The sequence below is a fragment of the Moschus berezovskii genome, chromosome 4 (assembly GCF_049115385.1).
Source record: "Moschus berezovskii isolate FMDL1 chromosome 4, NW_MosBer_1.0, whole genome shotgun sequence".
Classification (NCBI taxonomy): Eukaryota; Metazoa; Chordata; class Mammalia; order Artiodactyla; family Moschidae; genus Moschus; species Moschus berezovskii.
The window spans coordinates 99,783,344-99,798,480 of NC_142463.1; the positions used below are offsets into that span (position 1 = coordinate 99,783,344).

The 15,137-nt window shown below is 43.4% G+C and overlaps 1 protein-coding gene across 3 annotated transcripts in view; it reads right to left on the reverse strand.

The window, feature by feature from the left end:
- Positions 1–15,137, reverse strand: part of NOTCH2 (notch receptor 2) — a 220,887-nt gene that overhangs the window by 178,906 nt on the left and 26,844 nt on the right. Inside the window, exon 1 of one of the 3 annotated variants that reach the window (XM_055402755.2) lies at positions 8,104–8,427. The exons of the other annotated variants lie outside the window; for them this stretch is intronic. Within the exon in view, the coding sequence (XP_055258730.2) occupies positions 8,104–8,176 (73 nt within the window). The 5' untranslated portion in view covers positions 8,177–8,427. Of the gene's footprint in view, positions 1–8,103; positions 8,428–15,137 lie in introns of those variants that run through there. 3 annotated transcript variants of the gene reach the window in all.

Below are 15,137 nucleotides of genomic sequence, written 5' to 3' on the forward strand. Positions count from 1 at the left end.
AAGAGTGGCAAGAGACAGTAAAATGAACCCCTTAAGAGTTCATTCAATCATCCAGTAAAGCCCAAACTCTGAGGAGCCGGTAGGACAGGGTTTTGCCAAGACAAGCACAAGAGGGTGAGGGAGATGTTAGCGTGATTAATCAATGCCACCTGAGGCAGCAACTCGGGGTGTGTCCACACTGCACTTCAGTCACTGCCTGACTGTGACCAGAAGTTCCTTCAGCGACTGCCACTGAGAACCAGATCTTCCAAAGGAGATACTTCCATCTTAACTTGTCCAAGATCAGGCTAGGCATCCAAGTCTGAGAACACAGCCCTCTCTCTTGCCACAAACCCACTAACAGACATAACAGACACCACAACATGTGCCAAATTTATATTTACACCCCCACCAAACAAAAGGCTCTTTGTCTTTCCCCCAAGTTAAGTTTTGATACTTCTAAATTCCAACAGAGAAAGAGGAGAACAGCAGACAAGCCCAGCAGGGGTGAGCTGGGGGTCGCTGTTCCCTGGTGCTTCTAGATTTACTCCCCCCAGACCCTACAGCTCTTAGTCACCCTGACTGCAGGAAACTGCTCTCAGCCAGTATAGATAAGTTACTAAGTAACTGTACTTCATGTTCCAAATTGTGTGTGCTCATCTGTCTTGTCTCCATGATGATGTCAGCTCCGTGGGGGCAGGTCTCTATCTTCCATTTGGTCAATGACTCCTACACAGCTAGAAAAGTAGAATACCCTTACTGCCTACCTCGTGATGCTAGGGGAAACACACAAATTACGGCTGACAACACACCATAGTCCTCCCTAACACACCACTAAGACAGCACAGCTACACAGATAATACATCTTATAGCTTAGGGCTTAGAGCTAAGTAAGGCTCCTACTTGAGTACTATATAGAAATTTATATATTTACATATATAAACAAATTAATACAATAATTGCTTTGTTTTGCTCACTCCTAGCTATGGCTTGTATCATTCCTGCTTCTTGGCTTTACTATTCTTTTTAATGTCACAATGTATTTTCTGCCACACAGCTGGTTCTCCAGGGGAGGAGAAAAGAAAGAACAGACCTACAGCCAACTTCCTACCACTGCCAAACAAACACTGCTATTTGTCCCATCTAGAGGCCATGAGCGTATCCTTTCCGATCTGAAGCCACTTCCTTCTTCCTATCACGAACGGCAAGACCAAGCGTCTCTGTTAGAGGTGCACATCTGAGCCCCTTCTTGCAGCCTGCTCAGTTCTGCTCAAGAAGTCCTCCAGACCCCTTTATCGTACCTTCCTTATTGTATTTGCTGCAGCAGCCCAGACACCCCAAAGGCAGGACTGCCTGAAAGGAATGACCTTTATATTTTTTTCACATATATATTTTTAACACATCTGAGGGAAACCCCTGACACCAGATATGTGTTCATGGGTTAACAAGATAGACATCCTCAAAGACAGCACCGTTCACAAGGGCTGAGGACAGAATTTCTTAACAGACATCAAGCACACCGTAACTTTTATGTATTCTGGCATCTCAGGTAATATCCTGATGGAGGGTTAAGGAGGCATCCACCAAAGTCATACATGACACACACATGGCAGTCCCAAGACTTTGGATAGACTGCCAAAAAACCCCACTTTTTTACAACTAAATAATTTTATTAGCCTTTTGAGGATACCAGGGTGGTTTTCTTCTCTCTAGTGAGCTAGGCATTCAATAAGAAGCAGGCACTTTCAAGGGAGAAAAAAGTGACCACATGACCCACAGTCAAAGCAACCCATCTCTAGCACTATCAAGTAAACAAACAAAAACAAAGCAAAAAAGCCCTTAGCTTTCCTAGATTCTCTGCGGTGATTCCAAAATTTCCCTAGTATAAAAGTTACCTGGCCATTTCTTAAATATACAAATTCGCAGACACTATTCCAGACTCACTGAATCAGAATCTCCAGGAGAAGACCCCAGATGTTCTCATTATAAGAGAGGTTGGGGAAACACTGCTCAACAAATGCTTCCCTCCCACCACTGCCATCTGGAAAGAGAGGTACAAAACACATAGGGCTACAATGATTAACCCAAGCAATCACCCCGATGGGATCATCTTCAAGGTCCTCACTGGGTTTAACCCCTTTTATGGGTGGGTGGGTGTCAGTTCAGTAAAGGGTACCTCTGGATCCCTAACACAAAAGGCTCAGGATTCTTTGAGACAAATTCCTGAGAAGATGCCAATGGGTGCAAGTCATAAGGAGGAAGATTACAACTGAATATAAGATCTTTCAAAGAATTACAGCTGTCCAAATCCAGACTCAGCTGCCTCCAGAAGGAGGGAGCTGTCTATCAGAAGAGGTGATCAAGGAGAAAAAAGGCAGGCTACACCTTAACCAGGATGTTCTAAGAGGAGCAGAATCAGCATGGGACAGATAGAAGGGCTAGCTGAATTTTTATAAAGTTCCTTCCAACAAATAAGTCAACAGAGAGGAAACTTTCAACTACCCACTAATTAATAAAAAGAGATAGCATAAAAGCATATAGGTGGGGTCCACTTTTAACTGATCTTTTCAAAGCAGATACGACTGTAAGGACACACCTCTGACTCACCATCACCTGTCTTCCAGAATGGCCCAAAGCTGGGGCGGGCAGAGCAGGAATCAGGTGCCATGACCAGGAAGGACCTGCTGCCCAGCTGACCACATGCTGGGCACAGGCCAGGGAAGGGATGCGTGTGACATGGTCTCTGCCCTCAAGGAACAAATATCATTCTGGAGACAGCTCACCTTCTGTGGTTCTCTGAAAAATGTATTTACCATGTGTCACCTTTTGCTTTTTATTGGTGATGGTGATTTTCAATGGAACCCTCTTGGAGGGAAAAAAACAAATATACTAAATGTAAATACCTGCTCGGTCTAGTTCAAGTTTACAATATGCAGCTCACAAGGAAATAAATCTCAAAAAAAAAAAAAGCATCTAAACAAATTATCCTAAATTTGGGAATGACACATACATACCGCTAAAGTAGATAACCAATAAGGACCTACTGTAAAGCACAGGGAAACGTGGATCAATATTCTATAATAACCTAAATGGGAAAGGAATCTGAAAAACAAAAGATATTTGTATGGGTATAACTGAATCACTTTACTGTACACCTGTAACTAATAGATCACTTCTTATTTAATTTTATTTATTAATGTTTGGCTGTGCCGGGTCGTCGTTGCTACACAGACTTTTCTCCAGTTGCAGAGAAACTCCAGTTGCAGGGGCTACTCTCCAGTTGTGATACATGGGCTTCCCACCGCGACGGCTTCTCCTGTTGTGGAGCACAGGCTCCAGGGCGCACCAGCTTCAGCAGCTGTAGCACATGGGCTCAGCAGTTGTGGCTCCCAGGTTCTAGAGCAGAGGCTCAATAGTTTGGGTGCACAGGCTTAGTTGCTCTGCAGCATGTAGGATCTTCCCAGAAAAGGGGTCAAACCCGTGTCTCCTGCATTAGCAGGTGAATTCTTTACATCTGAGCCACCAGGGAAGCCCTATATATCATTGTTAATCAGCTGTACTCCAACATAAAAAAAAGGGTTTTTTTAATTCTAATTTTAAAAAATAATATATTCCAAGAGTCCTCAAAGTGTCCAAATTACAATAAGGCGTGGCAACTCTGGACAAAATAATAGAAACTGATGCCATAGTAATACAGGAAGCAGTAGAAGCAAGTCAAGCGAGAGGCAGAGAGTGGATGCCAGCATCTTTGAGGTTAAATTCCAAACTAAAAGTGACCTTTATGAATTGCAGAAGTGATCAGGAAAAAAAAGAGAGAAGAAACCACCACACACACACAGAAATTCAAACTGGCAAATTTAAATAAAACATCTGGGGAAGGGGAAAATTCGGTTTTCCCCCAAATGTAAGCAATAACTTTTGCAAATACTACTTTTTTAAAAAACTGTCTTGAAGTATTGTAGTAGTCCAGAATAAGAAAACTACTAAAAGTAATTGTTCAATGAAACAAATATGTATTGAGTGCCTATTAGATGCCAAGGCACCATACTAGGTACAAGGGTTGTGTGTGTTGTGTGCACTCAGTCTCATCCAACTCTTTGCGATCCCACGGTTGGGTGGGGGTATTAAACAAACACAAATGTAAAGACACAACTTGTTTCCTTGAGGGGCACACTAACAATAAGCATTTGAGGATTTGTGTGTGTGTGCGTGAGCTCATTCGTACAAAAGATGGAAGAGGTGTGGACAGTGGACAAGGCACTAGACTGAGGACCACAGGAGAGATTCTTGTCTTGACTTGTCTGTAATGGGCTCATTACGATTATGAACAAAGTGCCTAAGCAAATGGAGGACCAAAGTAGTGCCCCTCCCACAGGATCACAAGACTAATTAACAGCTGACCTGGAGGAAAAATTTCGGTCTTCTGGCTCCTAGACCAGTGAACTGCCCAAAATACAATGCATATGGCAGACAGATAAAGAAAGAAAAGTAGAGAAGAAGAAAACCCTTTGGCTTCAAGTCATCTGGAGAGAAAGGAAAGATGAAAGAAGGAGAATAAAGAAAGAGTGGGAGTGAGGTAAAAGGTTCAAGTTGTGGCTCAAGAGATGTCAAGAGAGGAAGCACTTGAAAGTGTATGCACAGTATCAGTATAACGTAAAATCTGATTATATTCTCATTCAAATCATAGCTTAGAATTTTTTGCCCTAAAACCATTAAGGACCAATAGACAAAGTGTCCAAAAATGATACATGTGAATGAAGCTTGAAAAAAAAGAGATAACAGGAAAGGGAGGGGCAGTTTATCATAATATCATGAAAATATATATGAAGCCCTTCTAAAGAGACAATGTGGACCCACTGTGCTCAGATGAACAAGAAGAAATAGTACTTATTATTTCTTGTATATTATAACATATTATTTACTCTACAGCTTTTATGTCACCAATTTCAAAAATCTTTGGGAGTCAGAAGGGTTAAAAACTGGAATGGCCGATTAAGGATATGTTAGTTCTGGAAATTATTAACATTAAAAAGGAAAGACCCCAGGTACACACCTGAGGGAGAATAATGAAATATGACTGGGCTCCAACCAAGTTACTGCATTAGAATCACCTGTAAACCTTGAAAAATACAGAATCTCAAAATACAGAATCCCTGGGTGTTGAGGCCAAGGGGCAGGCAGCCCAGATGATGCTGATGCAGCCAGGATATGGAGCTTTGTTCTATCACAGTGGACCAGGTAAGGAGTGAGACCACTAGGAATGGCATCAGAGAGTGGGAACTAGATCAATGCAAATTCTGTGGTCAAAACAGAATTTCTGTGGGTGTGATATTTTTTTAATGTATTGTAAGGCTGGTCTGAAGCATCCAAGCATATCCCACTGAATTCAAACATTTTCTAAAAGTCCTGAAGTCAGCGACTACAGTTCAGGTGAACCAAAAGTTACTGTTCTAGGCTATAAGCAGCTCACAGAAGAGGCAGCAGAGTGGAAATGGCACAGAGATACCAAGAATGTGGGTAGTATTAAAAAATCAAAAACATCAGGAAAAAGAGAGACTAAAAAAAAAAAAAAAAAATCACTCCTATCCTCCCTCCCGAAAAAGAAATAATAATAGAAAGAACAAGAAGAAACAAGTTCTAGGGTAAATTTTACCTTCATCTGAAAGAAAAAACAATTACTCTTTGTGATTTTTTTTTTAAAAGCAAGAGAAGAATTCAAGTGAGAAATCATCCAGCAGGCAGCAAAACCAGGGAGTGACTTCCCATTGCAAAGCAAAAAGAAAACAAGGAGCAAGGGGTGGTCTTGGATAGCTGTTTAGACAATCAGACAGATGGGTTGACAGCCCCCTGCTTCAGGAACTCAGTGATGTTTAAATTAACAAGTGGCCACTAGCCAAACACAGGAACCCTCAAAAGTTTAAAAGGGTGTGTTATAATTGATACCTTGGCAAAACACAATGATAATAAATTGAGAAGATTCAAGAAGCTTTCACTACTAGAATCTGAAAAGTTTCAAGATCTGTACCAAGAAAAGGGCTTTTTAATCTCTTCTATTCCCATGTAGCTTAGCTTCTGAAGAACACCTGTCTAGAAATCAAAATATCTAAATCCTGTCTTTGAGCTAACACTAACACTCGACTTGTCCATCTGAAAGCTAGCAAGTAAGAGCAGTACCTCATCAGGGGAGAAGTATAGGTCCTAGAATGAGAGAAGCCCTGTGTGTCAGAGTAATCCTATTCCTGACATGTCTTATCATTAAACACTTAATTTAGCAAATCACTTTGCAAACATATTTATTATTCCCTCCATCTCTCTAAAATAAGTGACTTCTGGTTCTCTTTCATAGGTGAGGAGATGACAGAACATGAAGATAATTTACTAAAACAAGCTAATGGTAGACCAAGGATTATAATGTTCAGACTAGCCCATCATTTATACTCTTCTCTATCCTAAATTTACACGTTAGTAAAGCTTTCGCTCAAAGAAAAAGGAAAGGCAAAAATACTATCATATGTTTTGGTTCATCATCACACATCACCTTGGTCCACTTCTGAAATTCTTAGTGACCCGGAGGTGTATGGACTTTGAACTTTCCAAGAAAGTTTGGTGTTGAACAACCCAGCACTGTGATAAATAACTCTGATGTCTTTTCAACATCTGTGATTGGCATGTCGACTGCCTATTAACAATGTACAAAGAGCAAATCTTTCTAAAGCCCATCATCTTCATTACTTTCTCTTTGCAAAGAGTCATAGCTCGAGTACTAGGTTTTTTGGTAAAGGTAAAACTTTCTTCAGATTAGGCTAGGAAAAGAAGGGGCCACTTCCAGTTCAACAAACGTGCACAAGCCACCATCCCACTGGAAGTAGTAGAGTTCACAAAAAAAAAAAAAAAACACCAGTCCTGCCTGCAAAGGACTTTCTGAATACCTTTTGACTGCCACCAGTGTAATATACATTCTCGTAATTAATCCTATTAGCTGGGTAATTTCATTTCCATTTTATTGGTGAGTTCATACATCAGAGCTGGATTTGAACCCAGGATTAAAGCGCAGAGCTCCAAAGTCCAGGTTCTTTCCACGAAACAGTATGGAAAGAAATTTGGATTCTACGATTGTGGGTGGGATGGGTAAGATACGATTGGATTTCCTTCCCTCGATCCAACCGTGTTCAGAAAGACTGTTGCAGATATCCAACCAAAAAGAAGCTCTGGAAGGCACCACTTTGAATTAACGTATCCACTCTTCTTCACCCGCCCCTGCCCCACCCCCAACCATGCCAAAAGAACAGCCTCAGCTGCTGCCAGGTTGGAGGAGTTGGTGATCGTCACACCACATTCCTGAGGCTGGACACAGACTCTGAAACTGCGCCCGAGCTCTGCGCCTCGGAAAGAATAACAGCAGTAGAGATTTTTAAATCATGTGGCTCAGCATGCAGCCACACCAGTTTTCCTACTGCTCCTGCCTCCACCTTTCAAAGACTCGAGCCAAACTTTACACATCGGATTCGTGGGGAACCGTGGAAGTCAGAGCGTCAGAACTCGGGCGCGCCGCAAAAGCCTGTCCCCATCCAAACCAAACCCACCCATTCACACCGTGGGCCTCCCTTAAGCATTGCTGAGTCTGGAAGTGAAGGTGCAAGCCGCTGGGTTGGGACGCCCTGCCCCCGCTCCCTCCACGCCAGAATCTGGCATTCCTGCGCTCAGCCCATCTGCGGTCCGCGGCCGGCGATGGTTGTCCCAGGCAGCGCGCCCCCGGCTCTCCCCCGACCCCAGGAAACACGGAGCCAAATGCGCGAAATTTCCCGAATACCCGAACTCAAGTGCTCCAAGAAAGGGAGTTTCAGAGGCTTGCTGCCCGGCCTCCCTCCGGCCGAGGAGGCGTGTGTGGGACCCAAAGACGGAGGGGAGCTGCAGGCGGCGAGGGTGGGGGGGCGCGCCCAGGGAGCAGTCCGAGGCTGTCCAAACTTTAGGAACCCAGTGGCCTCACTCCACGCCGGCGGCCGAGCCCGGCCTTCTCGCCAAGCGGAGGACGGAAGGGTGGGAACGGTCGCCCCAGGTGGCCGGCCGGGCCAGAGGGGCGTGAGCCGGGGCGCCGGGGACAGCAGCCCCCGGTCGGATACTCACCACGCGCCGGGGCCGCGCGGCACAGCCACAGGGCCAGCAGAGCCCACAGCGGAGCGGGGCGCAGGGCGGGCATCTTCTCGGTCGCCTCCTCCTCCGCCGCCGCCGCCTGGGCAGATCCACATGGGGAGGGGGTCCCGACAGGGGAGCCCCCGATTTCTCCTCCCCTCCGCCTACTTCCGCGGCTCACGGTCTCGCGCGGCGCCCCGGAGCTCAGGCTTCAGTGTCCTCCACGCCCTGCACCCCAAGCCCGCCGTCCCTGGGCCGCCGCCACAGCCGCCGCCCGAAGTTTGGCTGAAACTTTCTCGGGTGTGCAGCGCGGCAGCCTCGTGTGTCCTTCCGCCTCGGCCGCCTCCTCCCACCGCAAACCCCGCCCCGCTGTCGCCGCGGCCGGGCCCCGCCGCCCTCGGCACCCAGGGGTTTCCCGCAGGAAGAAGCGCCGGCCCGGGCTGCGCGCGGAGGGATCTACTACGAGCCCTCAGACACCCCTCCAGCCCTGCCAACCCGCGTCGAGTCCGGACGCGCCTTAACTCACTCGGCGCTGGAGCGCCTCTCAGGGCCGGGCCTCTGCCGGGGGTGGTGTTAGGACCCTGAACTTGAATCACTAGGGTAGTGAACTTTCCGGGAGAGACAGACATCATCCAGCGAGATGGGTATCGCCCACATACAACCACACATCCACACACTCCCCGGCTAGCTGGAGGAATGCGACGGAGAAGGACCAGTGCTGTCAAAGAAGGCCATGGGAGCCAAGGCGCCAAAGTCCATTTAAAACGAACAGAGCCATCGAATGGGTTGTGTTGCACCCCTCCTTCCTTCCTTCATTCATTCATTTAGCAAACGTTTCTTAAGCACCTTACTTTGTGTAGCAGTGTGTCCGCAGTGTGCCTGGTACGACGGACTGATACTAAAGACACATGATGCACAAGCTAGTTTTGAGGAGAGAGACTTTGCTGCTGCTTTCATAGAGGAGCTGGGATGAAAGCAGAATCTTAAAAAGTAAAATTTGCATAGGACAAGGAGATCAGCTAACGATATCCCATTGTAAGACGATAATATCTGAAACTTGGAAACAAGCTAAATGCCCACCCATGAAGAAATGGATGAATAATGTACGGTATATTTTAAAAATGAAATGTAATACAATTGAAAAGACTATATTCACATATAGAGATAAATATGAGATTTATCTAGAGAGATAGAGATAAATCTTGAAGTGATAGTTTAAAAAAGTTACCTGAAGAAGGAGATATAAAGAAAAACTATACTATTTATGGATGCATACCACACAGTATATAGTAAAAGAATATAACCAAAATAATGCTTACTTTCGTGACAGGAGAGTGGGGGATGTGATCACATGGGTACAAGTGGGCTTGTTATTGTAAGAAAAGAACTGAAATAAACAAAAAGTTTGTGTGAGCATAGCATTCCAGGGGAGAGCCAGCATGAAAGCAAATAAGAGAGTCAGTAGATGAGTCTGGCATTATTAGCAATGACCAGAGCCAAGGAGGGAGAGGAGGTTGGGACCAGATCATGCAGGTCCCCGACTGACAAGCGGGGGATGGAGAGTACCCTTATCTCTCAGGTCATAGAACACCATGGAAGGTTTTTGAACAGGAGTGAGACTTGAAGGAAAGAAAGGTTGCTTGATAATCCTGTGCAAAATTGACTTCCAGGAGCAAAAGGTGAACTGGAGTCCAAGGACTAGTCAGGAGCTTGTGAAACAGTCCAGGCATGGGGTGATGAAGGCCTGCAGTAAGGAGGTAAATGCCAGAATGGAAAGGAAGGGGGGAAAAATGGCGGGGGAGGGGAGGCAAACCTCTATTACTAATTGAATGTGGGAGTTTATATCCTGTTGGGAAGGGAATCTTACCCACAGAGCCTCTCCCTGGCTCCTATAGGGAGCTAAACTTCTAAAAATGGTAAATATAAGGCCCTTACTTGACTGGGCTCCAAATCTTATCCTCCCAGCCCCACTGTGAACTTTACACATTAACAGTATTGAATGACGAGATTCCCCCAAACATAACTTCTTGTTTCAGTCTCTGTACCTTCTGTCCCCAGAAATTTGAAATGACTCTTGTAGCCCCCTTCCCTCTTCCTCTTGGTGAACTTCTAATCATTCATCCTTCAATCCTGAGAAGGATCTACAGACACTGTGATGAATTTGTACCCCACAGACAGTCCCTCAACTGCTGCTTTATCTTCCACTATCCAGTAGATATCTTTGGTTATCTATTTTTTCACACAAGATCGTTTGTATTTCTATCTTCTCAATCAGATTAGGAAATTCTTATGGGCAAGGACCATGGCCTTATTCATTCCCAGTATCTATCACATGCAACCCCATGAACTGTATCCCACCAGGCTCCTCTGTCCATGAAATCCTCCAGGCAAGAATACTGGAGTGGGTAGCCATTCCCTTCTCCAGGAGGTCTTCCCAACCCAGGGATTGAACCCAGGTCTCCTGTACTGCAGGAATAGTCTTTACTGTCTGAGCCATCAGGGAAGTCCCACATAAGAACTAGAATGTACAATAAAACAATGCCAAACAAGTGTAATAAAACAAGTATAATCACAGGTCTGTGAAGTTCCAAACTGGATTTTAATAAGCACTTTATAATAGAGAAGTGAGTGCTATTATTGAAAGTAGTCAGCTTGAGATGCTAGAAACTCTTTTCAAAAATAACATAATTAGTCAAAATAGTTTTGGAATTTCCCTTCTACAAATGTGTTCAGAAAGAGTCGATAACATTACTTTTTAGCTGTTGACCTGTGGGGTTACCAGCTTGATCATTTGTCTTACTCACTAAATACCATTCCTAATGACTTGGCTGTATATAAATTTTCAAAAGCACCTGCAAAGATTAGATTTGTCACTATTAAAATATACCCAGAAGAATGTAAAAGTAATCACCTCCAAAGAGCACTCCAGAAATGACTGTGGTTATGACAACATTATTAAAATAAGTGTGTGATTTCTCAAGGTGACTGTTTCAAGGAAAGCAATTATTTTGTTCACATATAAATTTTGTTGGATTTGTTATTGTGTTAAATTTATTGCATAGGACCCCATAAGGACAAAAGTAATACAGAGCAAATGTTCTGAATGGAAGTAGAAGGCTATGACTGAAGAGGTATTTGAAAGGATGTGTTTTGAAAAAAGCTATGAATATAAATTGGTAAAAATGAAACAAAAAGGGAGCTGAAAAATCAAGGGAAGAAACTGGAATCAGCAAAGACTGGGAGATGAGAGCAAGTAAGTTTAACCCATCAACTGACATTTTGGTGAATATTTGCTGCTGCTGCTGCTGCTAACTCACTTCAGTCGTGTCCGACTCTGTGTGACCCCATAGACGGAAGCCCACCAGGGTCCCCCGTCCCTGGGATTCTCCAGGTAAGAACACTGGAGTGGGTTGCCATTTCCTTCTCCAATGTGTGAAAGTGAAAAGTGAAAGTGAAGCCGCTCAGTTGTGTCCGACCCTTAGCGACCCCACGGACTGCAGCCTACCAGGCTCCTCCATCCATGGGATTTTTCCAGTCAAGAGTACTAGAGTGGCTTGCCATTGCCTTCTCCGTTGGTGAATATTTACCATGGTCTAAATCTTATATGAGGAGTTGAGGGATAAAGAGAAAGAGACAAGTATTAATAACTGACAATATCCAATGTGACAAGTAGAATGTTGTGAGTTCACAGCTGAGAGACTTATGTATCATGTCCCAGAACAGGGGTGGTCAGGGAAAGATTCCTGGCAGACCGCAATAGCTGGACTAAGAACTGGAGGACCAGAAGATGAATGAGGTAAAGAAGAGACAATTTCTCATGGTTGGACGTCTAACTGTATCAAGCACAGGGAACAAGCATAGAGGCAGGTGGACAATAACGATGAGAGATTATTCCCTACAGCAGGAAGATAAGAACTTAGACAGGGGCTCCAGATGTACAGAAAAGACCAGCATTGACTCCTAAGACCAGTAACTGCTTGGGTGAGAGAGGAAGGGTAGACCAAGGAGTCAGCAGTGACCTCAGTGTCTTGAAGTATACTGGGCTATTCCCAGATATAGGAATGACAGGAGAAGGAAAAGGAGGTTTGGTGGAATAGATAAGTAGGCAAAAGAGCAATGTAGCTGAAGTGAGAAAACTGTTCAGCAGAGTAGCAGCCATGGCTGTTGACTGCTCTAAGGAGAGCTGGGAGGAGCCTGACTGATTATGAGAATGGAACTGCACTGAAATATGCTTTCTGCTACTGGTCTCTCCCCAAAGCTAAACCTAAATTCTACTGTGTGCATTTAGATGATCTGTATCAGAAGCCAGGGGTCTTGTGGTGGTGACTCCAAACGTGCATCTGAGGACATAAGATGCCAGGATCCACCTGGTGATGTCAACCCCAAATGTATTCAGCAGTTTAATTATTCAACTAGATTGGGGAATGGTCTTCCCCCATGGACAGTGCTTTTAGTCAAAGCAAATTCTGCTGTATAGGAGGAACTGGCAGGAAAATATTCAGGTGATCCTGTAACTAAACAGAGTTACTGCCATTTCTTAAGTTTCTATAACTTGACTGATAGATAGGAAAATGAGATCCCACAAACTTTCATCTGGGGAAAAAACTCAGTCTCCAGAACCAAACTAAAATCTACAGACCATCAGCAGTAGAAAAACATGAATAAAAGCCACCACTAGTTTTGGTTTTGCCAAAACTAAAAATATACATATATGTCTTTACTAATTATAACTCACGCATAAAATTGCCTCCCAAGACAAATGCAGAATTAGGCATTTGGTCTCAATTTATTCTCTCAGATCCAATAAGCTGAAAAAAAGCCTCAATGGCAGAGATCCTGTGTTGTTTGTCTATTTTGCCCCAGTTTGTAGTGTAGTAGTTATTGCACGTAAGTGCTCAACAATACATGTTTTAAATCAGTGTTTAATGAAAAGTATATGTGTGTGTGTGTATATATATATATATATGAATTGGGGAGAAGTACAATGTTGACAGAAAGCTTAGGTGTTTGGACAATCCAATGCTGAATTGGTTAAACACTCTGCATGTTGAAGAAGAGATTCTTTAGTACGCATCAAGCATAGGTTGATATATCCATCTACTTCATAGCTTGACATATCAAGCTACTCTATACAGCTCACCATACAACCCAGTAACCCAGGAACATGTAATGAAATGTTTGTGGAAGCAAGGATTAAAAGGAAGATTTCTTTGGAAAATAACGCCTTGCATTCGTGCAGTGCTTTAGGCTTTCCAAAACACTTTTGAGTGTATTATCTCATTTGATCCTCAAAGCAGTCGTGGGAAATAGCCAAGCCAGTCATTATTATCCATTTTACAGATGAAGAAACTGAGATAGAGCATTTAAGTGTCTTGCCTGAGGTTATAGAAGTAATTGGTGACAGAGCTGAGACAAAAACCCCACTCTTTCTGATTTCTTATTGTCTCATTCCACTATCCCATCTGCAGCCCTGTGAAGCACATCCAAAATAATATTTAGGGTGGGGACCTCTGGGCAGAGGTCTGGACACAGCTTCTTATCACTTCCATTTTGGAACAGAACAAGCTGACCTACTTATAACTAGGAAACCTAAGCAAGTGAATGCATTCTTTAATTTAAAGGCATTTTTTGAGAGCCTGCCCTCTGCAAAACATGTCCTTGACTCCATGGCAGTGCAGACAGGAATCAGACCCAGTCCCTGTTCTCCAGAGATCACAGTGTAGTGTGGGAGGCCAACACACAGACAACATTGCGATAGCAGTGATAAAGCGCTATGGGCTGTGGGAAAGCAGAGAACGCTGGGATTAATTCTGAGGCTGCTTTCAATTCGTCCTGTCTCTCTCCAGCAATATGGAGATGACCCGAGGTGGCCTATACAACTGGACTGTAAATGGTATAAACACAAGAGCCATTTCTCATCCATATTTATAATCCCACAGTAGTTAGTTCTACATCTTGCATGGAATAAGTGTCTCAATTCTGAGAGGTCCATGAGTTTGGCCAAACAAAGGATAAGTTACGGAAGGCAGGAGTTAATCTCAAGATTTAAACTAGCTCTGAGAATTAGGAGGCAGTCAGACCCTTCAACTGCACATAGACCCAAATGGGTAATATAAGAAATTGTAATGTGAGCTCCTTGACTTATTTTTGCTCTTTGAGAAATGTGATTATCTCAATTTAATTGATGTCAAGGAGAGGAAAATTTAAGATTATCCTTTTATAGTTAAATCTTCTACATATGTATATACTATGTACCACATGAAAACATCACCTATGAAACTTAATTTGCAATCCAAAAGTCCCTGCTATCCATGAGATAAGCAGGGAAGTCAGTATGAGAATGCTCACTTTAGAGCATCCCTGACTTAAAATTTTCTTTTAAGTATCAATATTTTATGCTTCAATTTCAAAATGAGTATATACTTTTTATCAATAATGATGTAAAAGAGAATTAAACTGTGTGTATCAGCATGTCACCCTAGTTCAAGAACAGCCTCAGTCTGCAAATGTGTAAGTATCAAACCACAATATTATTGGATGAGTTGCAGTGTTTCAGTCACTAAAACGGTTATGCAACTCTGGATATTTGTGAAATGTTAAGGTGTTTGTTCTCATAAACTATTCAATTGTTTCCACCCAGTCTTCTTATTTTCTTCCCTCACAATTAGTCAAGAAATTCTTGAGCAGTGAGGTCCAGGCATACAGAAAGTTTCCACCTTGAAGTCTGGAAAAATGTTTTAAACTATCTGAATGCAGCTCATATCCAAGTCCACTAATGTGGAATTCAAGGTAGTTAAAAGCTAAGTATGAGGACAGGAGCATCGAGAATAAGGAAAGTAAGTATAAGAAAAGTTCCTTCTAGAGTAATTCATCAGGAGATAATTAATGGTTGGCAGCAGGTATTTACAATGGCAGTGTACATGGCCCTAACAATGGGGTTTGCTCTGGAAACATTCTAATTAAAAAAGGAACGAGTAATTTTATAGGAAAGTACAAATCAGTGGTGTGTATGCGTGCTAATGTGTGCA